The 21,948-nt window shown below is 30.1% G+C and overlaps 1 protein-coding gene across 1 annotated transcript; it reads left to right on the forward strand.

Moving 5' to 3' along the window:
• The first annotated feature begins 11,442 nt into the window (after positions 1–11,442).
• On the forward strand, positions 11,443–21,948 carry LOC137835483 (secretory carrier-associated membrane protein 1). Its single transcript, XM_068644012.2, has 13 exons — positions 11,443–11,622; positions 13,448–13,513; positions 13,851–13,949; positions 14,046–14,108; positions 14,505–14,538; positions 14,614–14,736; positions 16,350–16,412; positions 16,498–16,591; positions 20,216–20,261; positions 20,351–20,418; positions 21,205–21,253; positions 21,363–21,428; positions 21,535–21,948. Exons 1-13 carry the CDS (start codon positions 11,569–11,571, stop codon positions 21,619–21,621), a joined length of 912 nt encoding a protein of 303 aa, XP_068500113.1. The 5' UTR covers positions 11,443–11,568; the 3' UTR covers positions 21,622–21,948.

Consider the following 21,948-nt stretch of genomic DNA (forward strand, 5'->3'; position numbering starts at 1 on the left):
AATATTGGTCCACTAGCCATAAAATTTATAAGTGGTATTCTCCACCCATCACTAACCATTGTCCCACTTTTTTTATTCCATAAGTTTCTTATAGGTTGGAGAAGATTTTCTACGTGACTTCTTTCTTTTGAAATTAAAAAGATCTCTCAATTTATTATATGTTGGTGGTACATATTTAAAAAGATTAGAAGTATTAATTGCATAAGAAAATACACTTATATAGTAAGGAATTCTTACTATATAAAATGATAGTCCTGAAGAATAAAACATCATCACAATTTTATAATTAAGAGTATCTCTCACTTGAATATAATCTTGTAAATAACCTTTATGTTTTGGGTTAACACTTGCTTCATCATATACAGGTTATACATAAACATTTTTTTTCTTTGAATTTTCAATGATGCTTCATTGTCTAATTTTTTAAACTCAACAAGTTTTGACTGAGTCACAGTTTGTACAAATTATAACTCCTACTTTCATAATTTTTAATAAATGAGCTCTTAGTGTAGATCCATTAAATGAGAAATCACACATACTACATTTGATCATATAATTATTTCCACCATCGAGATTTTTTCTTAACTTTGAAACATGTCTACACAAAGGTTTTGTTTCATCTTCTTGTTCGATAAATCGATTAAGTATAATCATCTTAATTTCCTATAAGAAAAATAAATTAAATATAAAAAATACTTAAATATAAAAATCAAATAAACTAATCTGAAAGAAACTAATTTATGAATATAAAAAATAAAAGATGTAACAACTTAAAAACTAATAATACTATAATATATTATATATTTCTAAAATAATATTCAATTATTATGTTATTTAAGGTTATTTATTCTTTTAATTTAAATATGATCATTATAAAAAATATTATCATCTTGTTGTTGTTGGATAGTTTAATTAGGTATATTCATCTTAATTTTCTATAATAAAATAAATTAAATATAAAAAAATTGACTTAAATATAAAAATCAAAGAATTTCATCTAATAAAAACTAATCTATAAGTATAGAAAAATATTTAATTATTATGTTATTTATTTAAGGTTATTTTTTTTATTTTAATATGATTATTATAAAAATATTATATTTAATATTTAATTTTTTTCTTAAGTAAAAGTTTAGTGTATCTTTTTATAATATTAATCTTTAATAAAAATTTAATTTACTATTTAACAATTATAAAAAAATATTTTTATGCTTATAATTTAAAAATAAAATAAAATAAAATAAAATATTTAATTATTAAAAAAATACATAATATTATATAATTGCATAATAAATTATATTTAAATTTAAATTGGGGAAAAATATAAATTAAATAAAAAATAAATAAATTCAAAATCAAAGGCATTGTTTGACAATTAATGTTGAGGTTGCAAATTACATTTTTCAAGAATGGCTACAGCGAATGCGTGTTTAATAAGGTGTGCTTTTTTCAATTAAAAAAAATAAGTACTGCTACCTAATTTAATGGTATTTTATTTAAGGATAAAAAAAGTTATTTAAAATATGTCTTATCTTTTCTTTTTTTCAGTCCCGTTATTTTTTTTATTTTTTATTTTCTTGTGCAAGATTACAACTTGGTAAGGACTATATTATATTGCTACTCAACACGCTCTTTTGTTAGTTGTAGCTGATAGAACTTAACATAATAGAAACAAAAGTGTAACTTTTTTTAAAAAAATTTCTGTGTAATTTATTGTGTATTCAAATTCCATCTTCCTCATAAAATGGGATATAGTCTTCATTTCTTTATTTTTTTTTAAATTTCTTTTAATGAGAATGGATTCGCGTGAGATTTTTTTGTGTAATAAACATATCTAAGGAGGTGGACTATATAATCTCTGACACATCCAAGAACATAGTTGTGTCTGGTTCAAATAGGTGTATCCAACTCCACGTCGTTCATGTATCTATAGTGTGTCCATCTTGACAATGCATCTGAAGCGTGAAAACAAAGCCTCAAGATCGTGTCAGAGCTTCATAGGCCATAATGTAGGTTGCCTTTAAGGTAAATTTCATTGTCTTCTAGTGATGAAATTGATGATGATACATAAATTGACAAACTTTTTTAGTAACATACAAGATATTTGGTCATGTAATAATAACATATTGAAGTTCTTCAATTATTGATTTGTAGTGAAAAGGGTTAAATACAAAGGACAAATCATTTGTAGTGAATTTAAGATTGGAAACCATAGAGGTTGGTTGTGGTGTAGCTGTGAACATTTTTCTATGGAAAGAAGATCAATGATATACTTTTTTTTGGGAAAGGGGAATTTGTGATTGGGATACTAGTAACTTCTACACCAAGAAAATAGCATACACTACAAAAATTTATAATTTTAGAAAAGATTTATTAATGGAGGTTATCATAACCTCTAGTAAGACATACACGTAGTAGAAGTTTCTTAAACCTCTGATAAGTGTCTGCGATTTTTCATATGACCGCAGTAAAGTATTTTTTTTTTTCTTTTAAAAACTCCAGTGCATGGTCACGTTCACTCTTCACAATTCTTCACTTGAAACTCTCTTTTACACGCTTCACTCTTCTTCCTTGAAGAAACCAACACATGAGTGTTTTATTTTAGAGGCAAATCCAACTTTGTTGCTCCAGTGAGGATTTGTAGAGATAAATCATTTCTAACTTTTCTGATTTTCATCTCTCAACCAATATTCTTCCTGCGTTTTTTATGGTGTGAAGAGTACTTTCGCTCTGTTTCTACACCTTTTCCGCATCACACATTTGTGTTTTTCTGTGCTTCCTTATTCGTGGACGATTTTTGGCGAAACTTCATCATAGAAATGGTGCGATCTTAATCAACGAATGAACATGGTGTTTTCCAGTGAGATAGGCACACGAAGAACTCACCAATTAATTTTGTTTTCTCAAAGGAAGAACTATGTGTTGTCATGTTTCATTTGTTCATCTTGTTTTTCATTATTCTTGCACGTTCTTAAAAACCTACCATTGGGAAATGGTGATAAAGTAAATTAGTGTGATTTGTGAACAATAATACTGTTGTGGTTTTTGGATACTTACATCGGTGAACAGAAGTAGCAGTTTATGGCGACCTAAAATTGGAAAACGAAGGATTTGTGGATTTTCAGTGAACAAAATTAGTTTGTGATGTTTGGAATTACTCAACGATGATACTACGCGAGTGTTTCCACTAAATTGCATGGGGAGGTTGGTGATTTTCGTGCGTCATTGATCAAATTATTTTTGTATTGTTTCATTGAAGCGTTGATTGTTTAAACAATTGTGTGTTGGTTAAACTGCAACTAACGTGTTTGTATAAATGCTTCATTGTTGTAATTGAAGTCAGTGTTGTATTTTTCTTGTGTCATTGAATTTTTTAAACAGTAGTTTGAAGTGACACATTTTTTACTCATTTGAGTTGGTGATTGTTGGAACTTTTGCATATGTAAAGAAAAATTATACATAAAAACAAAAGAATGATGAGAAAAAATTATACATAATTTTGATTGCATTCACGATTTAATTGAAAATTGAACTGTTTCGTGGTGAGTAACAATTCTTGTTTCTGTCCAATTTATTGTATGAATGGTTTAAGCCATTGAACATTCTGGTAGCCGCTAGTGTATCTCATCTCATAGTTCAGTCCAATCTTGCTGTCAAACTCTGTGATGAAGTATAAAATTTCTAGTTTTGATCTTTGATAGGTTACAATTGAAGTTCTTGATATTTTTGTGCTTGATGGAAGTTACTGTTTGATTCTACTTGAGGAGAACGTTAAAATTACTCTGTGTATTGCATAAGAAATTGGTTTCATGGTTCGGTAAATTTGTGATTTAGCAAAATTACAACCTTACAGTAGTTGGTGTTTTCTGGAGAAGTTGATACTGTTGTTCTGTAAACTTGTTTTAAATATTGAAGCAACTATACATTTAATCTGGAAAGCATTGTTTAGTGAATATTTGTGGTGCAATTTCATTAATTCAATTTCAGCATTTTTGGTGTGCAATCAGTATTTAAATTGCTTTATTGCATAGTAGACGCCTTTAGTTAACACTGTTATGCAGTTCTGAAACTTTTGTAGGTTCATCAAGTGACTTTAGTTGCCAACTTGAATTTGATTCATTTTGCATTTAAGTGTTGGGTTCAACTATTGATTTGTTGAATTGAGTTCTTTGATTGATACAATTTGGCCATTGTGAGTTCAGCGAGTACGATGAAGCCATTTTACGTAAATTGGTATTCCACTTGACACAGTGCATTGAATGGTAATTGACTTGATGTTGGTTCCTTCCAATAATTCATATGTTGCATATTCTTATTAAATTAGTGGTTTCAATTTGGATTAATTAGCACTTGGTGGAGCCCATAGTTGATACTAAAGTTTCATGTGTTTAGGGGGGGCGACTTAAAGTGTCAATTTTTTTTTGAAAATCGGAGAATCATGCTCACATATCTAATTTTCATCAACTAGGTTCAATCACTTTCTAACTACTTTTTTAAGAGCCAACAACTAGATATATGCTTGCTGATAAGTAGTTCAATTACTTTGAAGTATGTTCAAAGTCCAAAGATTATATTCTACGATTGTTAATATTGTTGGTTCATTAATTATTCAAATAATTGTTAAAATTATAAAACGGAAATAATTAATAAAAATTAGAAAAATAAGGGAGAATAAGCATGTAGCTCTGTAAGGAGTTGATAGGGCCATTTTAGTAATTGAGTTTGTTGAGAACAAAGGATGGATCAAACATTAGTTAGAGTATTGTTAACACTAGCTTTTATTAAACTTGAAACGTTCCCTTGAGAATGAAAAACAAAAAGAAACTTATCTAACAAAGATAAAAAAAATGCAACTAACAACAACACACATTCATGGAGAATACAACAAGTGTACGAATTGGTTAGCAAATACTACTCTTTACCCCCATCTTGCAAAGACGATTTGTTTAGGAACACGTAGGGGTTACTTGAAATTAGATTTACTTATTCTCTTTGATCAACTTTCCCACATGAGGTTTGGTTTTTGTCCTCCTATGATGTAATCATTTTTTTTAAATATTGGTTCCTTTTGGAGCTTGATAAGTGTCTAATTTTAGTAATATTTCATATTAAAATATAGGCACTTATGAGGATTTATTGTTAATTTACATATAAAATAATCCCTAATTTATGAATTTATATATTTTTATATTTTTTATGAGCTTTATTTCAATAAGAGCATTTTATTCCCAAATTTGGTGTTAATTGCAGATTTTTAGGGAAGATTGAAGATTTGGAGTAAAGGAGAATAATTTGAGCTAAAAAGAGAAAGTTGGAAGGTTCCAGAATGGAAAAAGATACAAAGAAAGATTGAGTCTTTTTTATGTTTTATCACTTAGCTCATTAGCGCGGCACATGAAACTACCTAACCCTAGAAAATTAGGATAAATAGGGGGCTAGAGGTTTGGAAAACACCATAGAGTGAATTGTAACCCAATTGGGAGAATGAAAGGTGCTAGAAGTATGCGTGGCTAATTCTACCCTTTGGGATTGGGATTAATGTGCTCAAACTCTTATGTATTGAGGTGATATCCTATATATTAATATTCAATTCTTGATTGATTATTGGTATTGTTGTTTTACTTTTAACTTTCCGTGACAAATTGATAATCTTAAATATGACCGAGAGGTATTTTTAGGGTTCAGACCTAAACATCAATACTTAACATATTTGTACATATTTGAGTGCTAGAGATAGACTTGAAATGTTAATTGCCATTAACGTATGATTGTAAGTTGTTTTTATAAGTATGCGAGATATTGATATTTAAGAAACATTCTTAAGAATTTTATATGCGAGAGATTGATATAAATAAATTTTCTACGGGCATCAATTTCAATCAAAAGAACTTAATATTGACATGCTAATCAAAATACATGAGATTGAGAGAGATGAAACCTAATCCCTATTTTTACAACTGAAGCAACTAATTCTTTGTTTGTTTTCTTATTGATCATTGCCAACACACCCAATTCAACACTCTTTTTATTGTTCTATTGTTATATTTAGCGAATATTGTATTTGATAATTCATTGTTCCTTGTGGGATCAATATTCGTTCTTAGGAACAATTATTACTTCTGATAAACGTGGTGCACTTGCCGTAGAAAGTCATCAGAGCTTCACACTCTCATAGGATAATTTAAACACAATGTAACTTTAGCTTACTCACCAAGTTAATTTTACACAATTTGTTTTTGATTTGTATGACTACACGATTGTTAATATCTATTACCTACGAACACCTAATGACCATGCAAATATAATGATTCAAGAAAACATTAAATCTCTACAGGCATGTTAGTTCAATAACTAATTGAAAACCTAGGAATGATGTGCCTTGGAATGTTAGTTTTTTAATTTTATCAAAACTAGGTGAGATGTACATTTATTAATTTCTATGATTATAAAAATTTTCATGACAATTTATACGTATTTTATATTTTCATTCATAAAAAGAGAAGAAAAACAACTTGAAGTTAGTTCTAATTATACCCATCCATAATATTCTAAACACGGGTGCATCAAGGATTTGCTATTTTGTAATGAATTTTATATCATTTAGGAACACATATTCCAGGATTATTCGTTTTAGGCTATACTTGGGGTATTTAAACAAAAATAAGGGTGGGAAAAAATATATTTGGATCAAAATGTTTCACTTTTGTACATCCATTAAAAATTCATTTACTTAAATATGATTTTTATTCTAATCCAAATTTTCTAATTTTTTCATATCAGATTTCCATTTTATTTATACAAATTACAACTATGAAATTTAAAATTTTCTACTTATGTAAAAACACAACCATTTAAAACAACACAAAAAAATGAAATGAATAAGGGTTTAGAAAATCCCTGGAAGTAATGGAGGTTTGGAAAACCCCTAGAAGTAATAGGAATTTAAAGAACCGTCGAAAATAATTGATCTTCCAGGAGTTACTCAAAATTGTCGAAAATTTGTTAATGACGTTAGATCTTCTAGGGGAAAAATAAACTGCTGGTAACACACTTATTTGGAGTTAAAACCGTCGGAAATGCTAACTATAACCTTCGTTAAAAATAATTTTTCTTGTAGTGATAATGGACCAAGATCTAAGGAAAATAACACATGGAGTTTAAAAATGGGTGACTTACTTTAGTAAAAGAGTTTCCAGTAATAATAATATTGTCCACATAGATAACGACAAGAACGGTGGAGTTGTTATTGTATCTGATGAATAAAGATGTGTCAGTTTTGGCATTATGAAACCCAAAATGCAAAAGCTTTATTACTCAGTTTGGTGAACCAAACCTTGGGACATGTTTAAACTTGTATAGGTTTATTTAGACAACACAACACACTTGATCTTTGCTAAAGGAGATGAAACTAGGAGGTTGTATTAACTACATGATGTTCTCAAGATCCCCATAGAGAAAGGTGTTATTCACATTTATTTGCTGGATGATCCAACTTGTAGTGATGGTAAGAATAAGAACGATATGTATATTTATGGGTTTGATAACAAGCCTAAACATTTCATGGTAGTCGAAACCTTCATATTGATGAAAACCTTTGGTAACCAAGAGAGTGCCTTGTGTCTTTTAAAGCTTTCATCTAAGTTATATTGGATTCAAAAACCCTTTTATAACCTATTGCATGGAAGCCAGGAGGAAGATCCCCTAATGTCCATGTATTATTGGCAAGAAGAAGCGTTGTATTCAAGTTGAATTGCATGGAACTAGGAAGGATTGACAATAATTTCTTTCAATGTGTAAGCTTCATCATGACTAGAAACAAAAAAGTTGTAAGAGTTGTGGTGTTGTAGGTTTTGGGTTTAAAAATTCTAACCTTGGCACGAGTGACCATGGGATGATTGTTCAAAGATAGAGAAAAATTGGTGGTGGTATATGTAGAAGAGATTATAGGAATAGTATAAGAAATGGTAGGAGTAAGAGGATTAACTCAGGTACGAGATATAGATATGGAAACATTATTATCATTTCGTAGAATGGGTCAAGTAATTGTTATAGAAGACAATTTAAGTGAAGTAGAAGTAGGCATAAAAACATCATAAAAGGGGTTATATACATATTTATATGGAAAACAAAATCATTGATCACAATATTACGATATATATAAATGTAGTTATGAAGAGATAAGGAAACATATCATTTGTCATGATTGTTATATCCAAGAAAAGCACACATATGACTATAAAAATCAAACTTGTGTTTATTGAAAGGTCTCAAAAGTGGATAACAAAAAATTCAAAAGAGTGTGAAATTATAATAAAATGTCTTAGAAAACAATTTCTCATAGGGAATGATTTTGCCAAGAACAAAAGTGGGCAAAGAGTTAGTAATGAAAGTAGCAATTAGAAATGTCTCACCTTGACACTTAAAAGGAAGGGAAGCAATAGAAAGGATAGTTAGTCTCATACAAACCCCATGACGATGTTTTCGTTCAGAACTTTCATTTTGTTGATGTGTGTGTGAACAAGTGAACCTATGATGTATCCCATGTGATTCAAGATAGTTTTTAAACAAAACATATTCCTTGACATTATCACAATGAAGTTATTTGATTTTAGTATTAAATTGATTTTTAACCAACGTTTTAAATTCTTAATGTGTTTCATAAATATTGATTCCTCCCATATTTATAAAAACAACTTAGCTTTACGATTAGACGTTAATAACAATTAGCATTTCAAGTTTATTCCTCGTACTCAAATATGTTAAGTATTATTATTTAGGTTAGAACCATACAAATACATTTCAGTCAGATTTAAGATTCTAGATCCAGAATTAAAAGCAAAAAAATAATACCAATAATCAATTAAGAAAAAAATATTATATTTAAATATCACCTCAATACATTAGAGTTTGAACAGATTACTCCCAAACCTAAAGGGTAGAATTAGCCACACATGATGACTGTTACAAGTAGGGATGACATGAAAAGAAGATCCAAGATGTTTCTCCTTGACGCAATCATCATGAACACATTGAACTAGGAGCCTTGATTGATTTGATGATGACACCCTGTACGTGTAATGACTGATAATGTGGAAACAATTGATGGCATCTTGAGCTTCTTCCTTGGTGTTGAATTTTTGCCCAAAAAAAAGCGTTCCTGGAAGATACACTACTGTGTTGCGATCAAAGGCATTACAAAATGTTGGGTCATACATAGGTGGTTCAGGTGGAAAATGCAAAACATGCTTTGGTGGGACATAAGATGAGTTATGGTCATGTTGTTGATTGTTTGTATGGTGTGCATGTGGTTATTTTGGCTCCTCATCATCAATGACTGCAAGTATTCCGTCTTCATCCTCACTAAAAGGATCAAAGACTTCATCGGGAAGACCAACAACCCCATGCTCTTATGGTGGTTCTTGAGGGAGTTGTTGATTTTCATGTTCGCCTAGGCTGATATATGAGCCACTTAATAGTTGGGTATATGACTACATGTATTTTTCCCACTCCCCAAGATGTTGATGGGTGGGTTCATTCATATCTAATGAGAAAGGGTGTGGTGTTTCATGGGACAATGGTTGTGATAGGTGGTGGTATGAAGGTTGAACTTCTTGTGATGGTTCAAAATGAATGTTTATTGAAGGAGAGGAGTGTGTGGGTTGACATTGTGTTGATGAAGATGCAAACCTCTCAAATGTGACGTACACTTCAGGTTTAGTTTGTAGTTAAAGGGAGTCGTAGATGCCAAAGAACGCCTCAACATCATCATCCTCGGTCATCTCAATGGCGGTGTAATGACTTACCTCTCCACCAAGTCTAGTCGGGTAGTGGAAGTGAATTGTTGCGACCCTTTCTTCTGCTTCCCTATGCATTTTTCTGATGATGACTTCTTTCATTCTTTGTAGGGTAATTCCCCTTTTGATAGCAATAACTTTTGGTGTCATAGAATTGAATGTACATCCTTCAATGAGACATTCTTTCATTGATCCATCATAGTGAACAATGACATATAATGAAACCATTTGTTGACAACAAACAAAATGTTGGGTGTGACATACTTATTTAGTATCGCCTTATATCTCTTATATTTATCTTGTTTAAATTTTTTTATATCTTTTATCTTTATCTTATTTTGTTATGCCTTTATTTTATATCTTTTTTGTTTTTAGTTATAATATTATTTTTTTTGCCATTCTTTATTTATTTCTGTTTCTACTTTTATTTTTATTGTTGCTATTTTTATTTTCTATATTTATTTATTTTTACATTTTTTTTCTTCTCATTTTTAAGCATTAAGTGTAACATTTGCATTAATTTTTTTTAGGATTTTTCATTTAAGGTAGACACTTCAATATTATTTGTGTGTCCACTACTAATTAATACTAATTGACTTTGGTTTTTTTTATAATTATGTCCTGTATTTTTTACTTAAAATTAATATGATTACATAATCAATAATAATAAAAATAAATACTAAATTATGTTTATAGATTCAAGTTGTATGTTGTTGTAGGGTTTAATTTTTTATTTTCTTCATTTTAAAAAAAAATTAAACTAAACATTTTTAATTTATTACTTTTTTATTTTTATTTTGTAAAAACTCATTTATTTATTTATTAATAACTATTTTAAACATTAAAAAAATTTAATTTTTTAATGCATTCAAAATTAAAAATTATTTTTTTATTTTTTTATTTACTTTTGAAATGGTGTTAGATAAGAAAATAAAAACAAAAGGGTGCTAGATAAAAAAATAAAAATAAAAAGGTGTTAAATGGAAAAATAAAAGTATAAATAGTGTTATATTAGAAATTGAGTAACAGATCTTATATACACTTATCAATCTAATTACTCATTTAGTTTCAATAATAATTATATAACCTTTACCTTTTCGTCCTTAAATCTAAAAACTAATTATATAAGATTTATTATTCTAATCCTTTCTATCTTTATATATAATTTAAATATTTTTAGTCTTTACTATTTAAGTTTAGAGGGATTAAATGAAATTAAAATAATTTATATAATAATTAAAAAAGATAATTTAAAAAAATTGTAGAACTAATATTTTGGACTGGATTATTTTTTATTTTATATATTGTAGAACTAAAATTGAAGGTATTTTAATTTAAATGATTTTTTTTATCTGTGTAATAATTATCTTTCAAAGAACTAATACTTTTTAAAGGAGTAAGGTTTCATTTCAAAGGCTCCAAATTAAAGGGGCAAAAACGGAAAAGAAAAACCCCACGAAGGGACGCGGTAAGAAAACAGAAGGATGCATGAATATTTTGCCCCCTTTATTGATATTTTTTTGTATCACATTATTTTGTTGGTATCGCGCCAACTAGTTTCTCTCCGATCCTCTTCAAACAAACGAGATCGCAAAGCAAAGAGAAACCATTCATTTCTATTCTCTTGGCTACCAACAAATATCTTCATTCCCTCATTTTTCGTATCCATTCTCATTTTCCTCCTCATCGAATCCCGTATCCATTTTCTTCTAACTTTTCTCTCTTCAGTTTTATTACATAGATTTCTCTCCCTGTCTAGATCTCCGTGTTTGTCATGAGTAACTACGATACCAATCCCTTCGCCGAAGACGAGGTTAATCCCTTCGCCGTAAGTTTCTTCCCTAACTATTCTCTTTTTAATCCATTCCTTCGCGCATTCAATTAATTAATTGTCATAACTTCATTTTCTATTTCATCTTCTCCGATTACGAATTGCATGCTACTCCGTAATAATAGAACTTTCAATTATCTGATCCGTGTGGTGGTGTCATCGCTAAATTGAATGGCATTCATAATGTAGTTATACGGAATGATATTTGATGCGATTGTTCGAAGATTTGTTCAATGGTACTGTAGGCTGTGTTCGTGTAGCTATCAGATCTTAGAATGGAAACCTGAAAACAAAACGTTTCTCACGAATGGCGCCACATATATGATTTCTTTTGCACATTCATTCTCTGTTTCTATCAAGCAGGTTTTAGATTGTAGATGTATGTGATGCCATGGCAGCATCTCCGTTGCGGTGGCAGCCACATTCGTGCCATTTTCTAGTTGCCAACCTAACATATTCAATTGATTTTTAGTTCTGTGTAATTAGTTATTTTTTAAAGTAACAAATCTAATTGTGGAAAAAATTATCAATTATAAATATAAAATCTTATGAAAATTTTAAAGTAATTAAATATATTTTTTTCAAAAATAATAATTATATAAATTTTTTAATATTATATATATAAATTATCCATAAGAATAATAAAATTATGAAATTGTATATATTTTATATTTCCGTTAGTATTCTTATTATTATATATATATAATATATAATATATATATATATAATATAATTAAGTATTGAATTTAATATGTATGGTTGCTTAAACAAATATTTAGTTCATAGAATATTATTTAAACTAAACTCGATTGGCGATTATTATTTTGAAATAAAATAAAAAATATAATACACATAATGCAAGATAGAGAAAATATCTTGTATATTTTAAAAATATTTTCGTTTTCGGTAAAATACAGAAAAAAGGATTACAATCTTCCAGGAAACCATTTATTCATACGATAGATTTTTTTTTTCTTTTCAAATTAATGCCACTAAGGAATGAAAATACTTATAACGGGAAGTCCATGAATTTAATACATTTTTAAAACAGCGTTACTAGACCTTAAGAAAAAACTATTTAAATCATTAATTGATATTTTCAATCATAAAGCCTTTTGAATTCTTTCTGTATTGTTTTTGTTTTATGTTATTGTTATTGATATTCAGAAAAGAAAAAAAAACAAAAGAAAATGAAATACTGAATTGACATTAGCACATATGCGAATATATTGATATATTCATAAAACTCATAATGCTATTCTTTATTTATACTCTCTTTATGAATACTCTTTTCGTATTTATGAAAAAAAATGTTGTACTTTTTTATAAAAATAAAATAAAATTGTTCTTGAATGTTGCATTAACTTTTTTTTCCTTAAAATATCCATAATTAAGTTTCATACTTTTACTAAAAAATTATAAATATATGAAATAAATAATATAAAGTTTTTTAATTTAGTTGGAAAATATGCATACTTACTGACACTAAAATTTCCCTCAACAATTTTAATTTTAAATTTGGCAAAGGTCTTTTTTCATTACACACAAAAATAGAACAATGATAATTATAGATTAGCAATACAAATTTTTAACTAATTTATTGTTTTATTAAAGGTGTGAATTAGTTGAAAGCTTTTTATAATAGGGCATTAATCATAGTACCGGTGAATTAAGAAATAAATCATGATAAAAACAAATATAATAACCCATCTTAAGATATAGAAGAAATAAAGAAAGTAATCGTAGAGGAAGAGTTATTTGTATATATTCTAATAATAATTTTACCATCCAAAAATTTATTGACTTCCAATAATGTTCTTAGGATGGAGCTGCTCAGGGAAAAGCATCAGGGCAATCAAATCATGGTGGTGGTGCATTCTATAATACCGTAAGCTCTTCCTTCCATGTCATTACTACCGTTATATTAGCATAGAGTTTACAACGCTTTATTTAATCATATTTTGGCAACCTAAGAAAGCACAGGATGCTTCAACTATGAAAAGGGCGTGGCATACTTCATAGTCATAACTGGTTTCAACATCTATAGCTTCAAGAATTTTATACACTATTTAAATATTTTTGTTAAGTTTCCACGAGACAAAAGTTTCATTTCAGACTATGTTGCTAAGATTTTCAAAACTAAACTAAATAAAAACGGCAAAAACATTGTTTTTACCTTGTTCATATTCATTACCTTTGTTTTTGTTTTTATTTTTTTAAATCAGAACTCAGGAAGAGCTTCTGCAACCTCAAAGCTTTCACCCCTGTCTCCTGAGCCTTATGATCGTGCAGCAACTGTTGACATTCCTCTCGATTCCTCAAAGGTACACCATATTATGAAAATGTTGAAAGAAATGTCAAAACTATGCTGTATCAATGTTGCTGACCAAATATATAATTGCGTAAATTTTTATCTTTAGGATCTCATAGCTAAGGAGAAGGAGCTCCAAGCCAGAGAAGCGGAATTGAACAGAAGGGAACAGGTGACTTATCCTGATCTCCTATTTGATAACTTTTAAAGTCATTTTACCTTGTTAGAAACTTGGTTTGTTAGATTCAATAGTTTAGTTTGTTATTTTACACAGGTGCCAGAAATTAATTATGATTCTATCAGTTTTATGTTAATAAATAACAAGGTCCCAATTAGTATCAATAGTAGTTTTGGTTATTGCTGTGATCCATGATAGTTTTTATCTAGAACGAATTATTATTACAACATCAAACATTAGTAATAATACTTCATCTGAGTTTTGTTTGTTACCTTAATAAGCAATCAAATCATACTTTTGATGCCATATGAGTGGTACTGAGTTAAATTGGCTACTTACAATATCTTTTGAGTTAGTCCATTAACTCGTGATCTTATGATGTTTCTGTAGAGTCTAAAACGAAAGGAAGATGCTATAGCACGAGGTATTTTGAGTTCATTTATAATTGCAGGAGCAATGCCCTTCAGTTTGGTGGCTTACACTTTCATTTTGTTTGCAGCTGGAATAGTTATAGAGGAGAAAAATTGGCCGCCTATTTTCCCTATCATTCATCACGACATTGCAAAAGAAATACCACTACATCTTCAATCAATCCAGTACGTTGCATTTACAACATGGTTGGGTATGTTGAAGTCTATAGAACTTTTTTGTTATAGGTTATGTTCTTGTCATAACTACTTGTTTCCTGATATCTAGTTAACACAATTGTATGTGCTTCGCTTCCTTTGATGATTTAATTTTTACTTCATAGCGTTTACATACTTTATATAAAAGATTTCAGCATGAATTCAAAATGTTCGACAAAATTCATATTCTTTTGATGTCCGTATGCTCAAAAGAATAACTTAAATTATAAATTATTAAAAAAATTACTTAATATTTTGATATGTCTATCTTTGCTTTATAGCTGTTACATGTTAGTAAAATGCATTCATCCGAACTCTGGTATATACAACACTGTTTTTTGGATGCTAAAAATGAGTTTTGCTTAATGAAACGACATCCCACATAAAAATTACGTCCTCGTTGGCGTTTTTTCAACAATGTTCCAGTATACATTAAGATTAATTAGTGCAGTATTATTCATATTAAACATAGGCATAAGAGTAATTGGAAATTTTAAACTATTTTTAAATAAATTTAATTAATTAAGTATTTGTTAATTAGTATGTCATATTTTTTAAAGACTGTATTTTAAAACGAAGAGATCAGTATGTAGAGTATAGAAAACCCATATTTTATTAAAACTGAAATTACATCAAACTGAAAAAGAATGAATTGAAGGAAATAATATATATATATATATATATATATATATATATATATATATATATATATATATAACACGGATTAGATTAACTTTTCTCTCTCTTCACACACTTATCCAACACACTCCCTATGTATATGTATGCAAACATATTAGACATATCATGTTATCAATCAATGTTATTATGTTTTACAAGTTTTTTAAATTGAAATTTACCCATTATACCAATTATCATAGTTTCAACAGATTCAAAAGTTTATAAATAGATGACAATGTAAATCTAATATATTTTAAAAAGGAGTTTAATATTGATAGGTCTATTGCCTATCAATTACATTCTTTTGTATTGACGACCTGTGTATATGCATGTATTTTCGTATTTTCTTTAATAACTTTTTTTCTGATCTTATAATTCTAATAAATTTAATCAGTAATGAATTATGTGTTAACATAATATGTTGCTATTACTCTCATTTTCTGAATTATTTTTTTTTACTAAACTACCCTTCGAAACATAGGAAACTTCAATTTTATGAAAAATTGTTTCGAATGTATACTCTTTCTAAAATTTGGAAGTCATATAATTGGGGGAGTGGAGGACAGTGTATCTATAATTGGAAGTGAGACTCGCTTTAGGAAGAAATACATTAGTGGCTTATATGTCATGGGAAGCTTAAAGGTGTAATTGGTGAACATTTACTCTATGAATATATATACATATATAGATATATAGGCCTTCTCACGTACGAAAATGTGAAAATGAAATTCATGATAAGCCATGGTTTTGAAAGAAATCATTATAAAGTTCCACGCTTAGTCTATTAGCACTCTGAAAGCCAATAAAAAAAAATTAGCACTCTGAAATATAACCTTCCTGTTTACGTAGAAGTTTCTGGTAAAACATCCTTCAATCAACATATATCTTTAATGTCCACATCTTAATTTTGACTATTTTTTACTATCTGCAGGTTTGATTGCCTCTCTTTTATGGAATATTATAGCAGTTACTGTAGCTTGGATCAAAGGAGAAGGTTTGTTTTGCAACTAGATATTGGACGATTAAAACATACCAGGGAAATGTTGTATACATGAACTTTGTCTTGTCTTGACTTGTAGGTCTTTCAATCTGGTTTCTAGCTATCATATACTTTATTTCCGGTGTGCCAGCATCTTATGCTATGTGGTATCGACCTCTTTATCGTGCTACAAGGTAGTTTTCTATTTTCAATTCTTCTAGCATTTCTTGGATATTCAAGATGATTTCAGCCTTTTCCTAAACTAAATTGTTAATGTCGTTTACATGGGCTTTATTGCCATTAGCATGAGTCGGTTTTCTGGCAGCAACATATACATCCGGGAATTTGTGGGCAGACTGTAAATCAAATAGATGTCAACATTGTCCTTGTGAAACTAATAGGCTTGGGAATGCAAAGTTTACATTATGAAAATGACATACCTTAGCCTGGTTTTGTCCAGCAGAATGGGTACTAAAATATCATTTTGAAATAATATAGAGAAGGACTGTTATTTAGGAGGCAATTCCTCGTGTTATCTCAAAATAACTTGAAATTTCTCATAATTATGGTTACACATATTACTACACATGCATCTTATTCTGATTTTGTATTTTATATATTTATACTACATTTATTGGATTAAAATCTAAGAATTTTTTTTTCATTTTAGTTTTTATCTCATTGTACCTGGAAAAAGTTCATGAAACCTAGTCTTTAAATTCTGAAGTCGAACATCAGTAGCTTCAAATCTTCCCTTTTGAAGTTCACTGTTGGTGGATTTCGCAAAATCATATCTCTGAAGGATGAAGGATGGTGCATGGTGGCGTTGGGTTACTTGTCCACAACCCTTTAGGAGTGTTGTCAAGGAGAAGGAAGAAGCAAGACTGGATATATATAAGTACAAATTTGGGTTTGTGGAACTGACAATGGTGAAATGTGCAATAGAACTTTGTCCGATGACAATGTCGGAGATATCATCATCTGTAGGATCACCATAGGATGATTGCTTTCCTTTTGGTGGAGAGTAGTCCTGTCGTGCTCGCAACTTGGCATAGTCGCAGTTCTGATACTAGTTGATATAATTGATACTAGAATAAGAAAGGAATGACACAATCTTGAATTTTATCGACTTCCTTAATTCTAGTCCCGTACCAATGTAGCAGGGATAGAGATATAGAATAGAAAGAATAAATAGCACACAATACAATTTGAGGTTTCCCTCTCTAACTATCCTTCTATTTTTCTTTTCTCCAAAAGTCTCTTTATTAACTCTCCTAGAACTACTAGAACTATTTATAATAGTTAAGATACAGCTATAGTAACTAACTTACCTTTTTCTTCTTTTATACACTATACCGAACATATCATACCACCTCAAGAATGATTTCATTGTTATCATAAAAATTCTTGAAAGCCTTTGAGTTGTATTCTCCACCTTCCATCTGATCTGAAATTTTTTATTGCTTTTCCAGTACGTTTCTCAACCATGACTTTAAATCTCTGAAATACTGACAGCACCTCATCCTTAGTTTGATTAAGTATATCCACATCTTTATACTGTATTCATATACAAAAGAAACAAAATATTTATTTCATCTCAATGCCACCTCAAAAGGTCTACACACATCTTATAAGTGAACAACAACCTCCAAGATGCAAGATACTCTTGTTGATAAGTAGGACTTGAATGAGTTCTTACGTTGCTTTCCAATGAGACATACCTCAGGTGCAGTCTATTTAGGAAAGGAAGTAATGTCATCATGCCACAACTTGACAACTGTGATAGGATATTAAATGACCATACCTCAAGTGCCATAACCATGTCTTCTGACTCAGATCAGTAGCTTTCATACACTGTAATTCGACTGCCCTAGGTTATATTCTTTGCAAGAGGGGATTTAAGAATCAACCTTTGATCTGGATCAAACAATTCCATGCAATCATCTTTCATTGTGATTGAGAATCCTTTCTCTACCATTTAAGCAATGCTCGTCAGGTTGCATTTCATTCCTGGAACATACAGACGTTCTCAATAAGAGCTGCCTTTCCATTTTTTCAGTGGATCACAATATTTCCTCATTCCTTCAGCTGATAAAGTGTTGTTATTTGCAAGCTTGATCGTGGTCCTTCTTCCAACATCAAAGTCCTTTAACCATTCCCTCTGACATGTCATGTGATTTAAGCAACCTGTATCAAGATACCAAGAATCTGAACATGATGACCCTTCGCTAGTTGCTACCAACGACACAGGATTTTCCTTCGAGTCATCATCTTGTGTTAGATTTGCTTTATCCTCACTATTCTTGTTCTATTTTCCTTTTCCAAAACTGCATTATGAGGCAAAGTGACCAAATTTTTCACAATTGTATCATTGAATCTTCCTTTTATCAAACCTTTTTTTTCTGAATTGAAAATTATTATTTTCTTCTCCTTTTTTGGAAGGATTCATATTTCTCTTTACCCTTGCTCTTCTCTTTATTCAAGAATCAACTCTCTTTGGCTTTGCCTTTATTTTTTTTCAATTATTTTCTTTCATTATTATCCTTCTTAGTGACTTCTACCTGCATTATTCTATTTCTCTTGTACCAATTCTCACATTTAGTATCTGTTCATGTGCCTCAAGAGAACTCTGCAGTTCCTATACCTTCAAGCTATCAAGATCCTTAGCTGCCTTAATCGCAACAACAATGTGATCGAACCGATAAGGCAAGGTTCTAAGGATTTCTTCAACAATTTTTTCATCACATTGTTTCTCCACAAGCTTTCGTTTCATTCACTAACAGCTGCATCCTACTGAAATACTCCTCATTACATTTTTGTTCAAGCATTGTCATCAATTCATATCGCCTTCGGAGGGACTGCAACCTTACTTCCTTAGTTTTGTCAGCTTTACCTTAAACCTTCTTCAAGGTCTCTCAAGCTTCATTTGAAGTTTTTGTCTTTGAAATTTTATCAAAGATTCTCAACTCTACACATTGATGGAGAAGACACATTCCTTTGTAATCTTTCTTCTTTGCTGCTGAAACATCTTTCTCTGCTACTGAAATTCCTTCTTTCACAATCTCAAGAATTTCTTGGTAGCCAATAATGACTTTCATCCTTACAACCCATTCATGGTAATTCTTTCCATTCAAGATTGGCAAGGTCTGCAGTACATTCCCAGTTCCGGAAGCCATGATTGTACCTACAGGTCACCTTGAACCCTTGCTCTTGATAACAATTTGTTGTAGTTGGAGTTGAAAACTCAGTTTTTCTTACGCAAAAAAATGCACTCAGAATTCTTTAATGGAGAAGAAGAGAATGAATGAAAGCTCTGTATATATATTGTCTAAAAGCATTACAACAAATTTATTGTGAAACTACTACGAACAGAAAACAAATAAACTTGGATTGGATGAACTAGAACAACCAAAATCTTTCTGGATTATGGTTTGATAGATGAATCCATTAGCATTGGAGGAACTCAACTAAATTTGGAATTGCTGATGGATTTCAAAATTTGGGATTAAGGTTCATGAATTTCTTTTATGTGTGAAATAATGCATATTAAAGTGAAAGTTAAAATAAAATAATAATAATAATAACATTCTTATTATTATAATACATTATTATTACAAGTATAATTACTATAAAAATTAATAAATAATTTATTTGTAGTATATAAAGTATAGAACTAAAAATACTGAATCCTCCTGGGATGGATATCTATAGGCATTTTAGTATCAGCAGTTTAGGTTCTCTGTTTGTCCCCTCTCACATTATTAAAACTCAGAATTAGAATGTAGTGTTTTATAATTTTGTGTCATCTTTTGTTACAGGACGGACAGTGCTCTAAAGTTTAGCTGGTTTTTCATGTCTTACTCGGTAAGGTTTACATACTTCCTACTTGTTCTCATTCTTTTGCGCTAGTTTCGCGAAGTGTTCTTATCAAATTTTCCATTCCTTCCAAACAGGTGCACATTATCTTTTGCGTTTTTGCTGCAGTTGCTCCTCCAGTTGTCTTCAAAGGGAAATCTCTCACGTCAGTTCCTTTCTTAAACTGCATTCTTTTAATTTAATCTGCTACCTAACGTTCTTCTTTAATCTCTCTCTTGCTGAGTTGATATGTTGAGAAGTTAGGAAAACATTAATAGGTTCCTCATGTTATAAGACAAATTGCCTTGCCTTGCCTTTACCTCTGGTTATCTGATTTGTCATCGAGCTGATTGATTTGTCCCTAAACTATTTAATGGAGGGGACTATTGAAAATGATTTATCTCAGAAACGAAATTAACATAGAAGATAAGAAAACAAAACCTCAAATGAGATAAAAATCACTGAAACTGAAACTCTTATTTTTGAATTGTAAAACAGGGTACAACAGAGGAGTCTCATATATAACTTGATCATAATTATAACAGATCCAGTCACTAACCAGAAAGAAAACAAAAAATTAAGCAGTTAGCACCTAAAAAACAAGTTTAAAAAGTAAAGAAGAATAACATTAGACGGTAGTAGATAGGCGCAGCAGAAAACGTTCCTTAGTCAATGTGAAAAGTTCTAAAACACTAGCATGAACAGTGACTGTCAGCCTTATTCAAAGCATCATACGCTCACTATAAAGCTAGAAGATGATCGTCTGGTGTTCTTTCAACAGTTGTATCTTAAACTTGACTTGACGACTGTGATCATATTTTTCTTTAACTTGTTGTTGAGGTTGATTGAAGGCATATGTGATCATGTTATTTCTATATGTTGCTTTTGCATTGTGGTTGCAGTTTTACTTGAATTAATGGTTGTGTTATATGATGTTTTATGTTGTGGCCAGAGGTATTCTACCTGCATTTGAGGTATTGGACGACAATACAATGGTTGGGGTATGTACCAACTGTGTTATTATTTTGTACCTTATATTTTATTATTCTTTCCTGAGGGAGGGGCAATTGTATTCCATATTTAAATGACGCTAAAAGCGCTCAATTACAGATATTTTACTTCATTGGGTTCGGATTTTTCAGCATTGAATCACTGCTGAGCATTTGGGTTATTCAGGTTTTCAATAATCCTAGCTTTACTGTTGCATTAACTCTCTTGACTTTACTGCTGCATTCTCTTGACTTTACTGCTTACGTTTTTTATATTAATTATATCTTTGCAGCAAGTATACATGTACTTCAGGGGCAGTGGCAAGGCTGCAGAAATGAGGCGCGAGGCTGCAAAAGGGGCCATGAGGGCAGCTCTATGACAAAGCGATGAAATGTAGAAAATGGCACTTGCAAAGGTCTATCTTAGACATGGACACCCAAAATATTGATTTGATGGTGCCCCTTCCTTGTACTTTTCCACGCTTGCATAACAGTAGGAATTTTTACTTTGTATAGGTATTTGCCTAGGAATTCAGTCAAACTAGATGCTTAACACAAACTCTAGTTGTGCATACATAAGGCTACATTGTTTGAGATTTGCGATAATCCCTTCATGTTTGTATGACTTGTTTCGTAGAATTTTATTTTATATTAACAAATATGGTTTTATGAAGAAAATTATCTTTCTCATAAAACATTAACTTTTA

The sequence above is a fragment of the Phaseolus vulgaris genome, chromosome 5 (genome assembly GCF_051622355.1).
Source record: "Phaseolus vulgaris cultivar YP4 chromosome 5, ASM5162235v1, whole genome shotgun sequence".
NCBI classification, from domain to species: domain Eukaryota; kingdom Viridiplantae; phylum Streptophyta; class Magnoliopsida; order Fabales; family Fabaceae; genus Phaseolus; species Phaseolus vulgaris.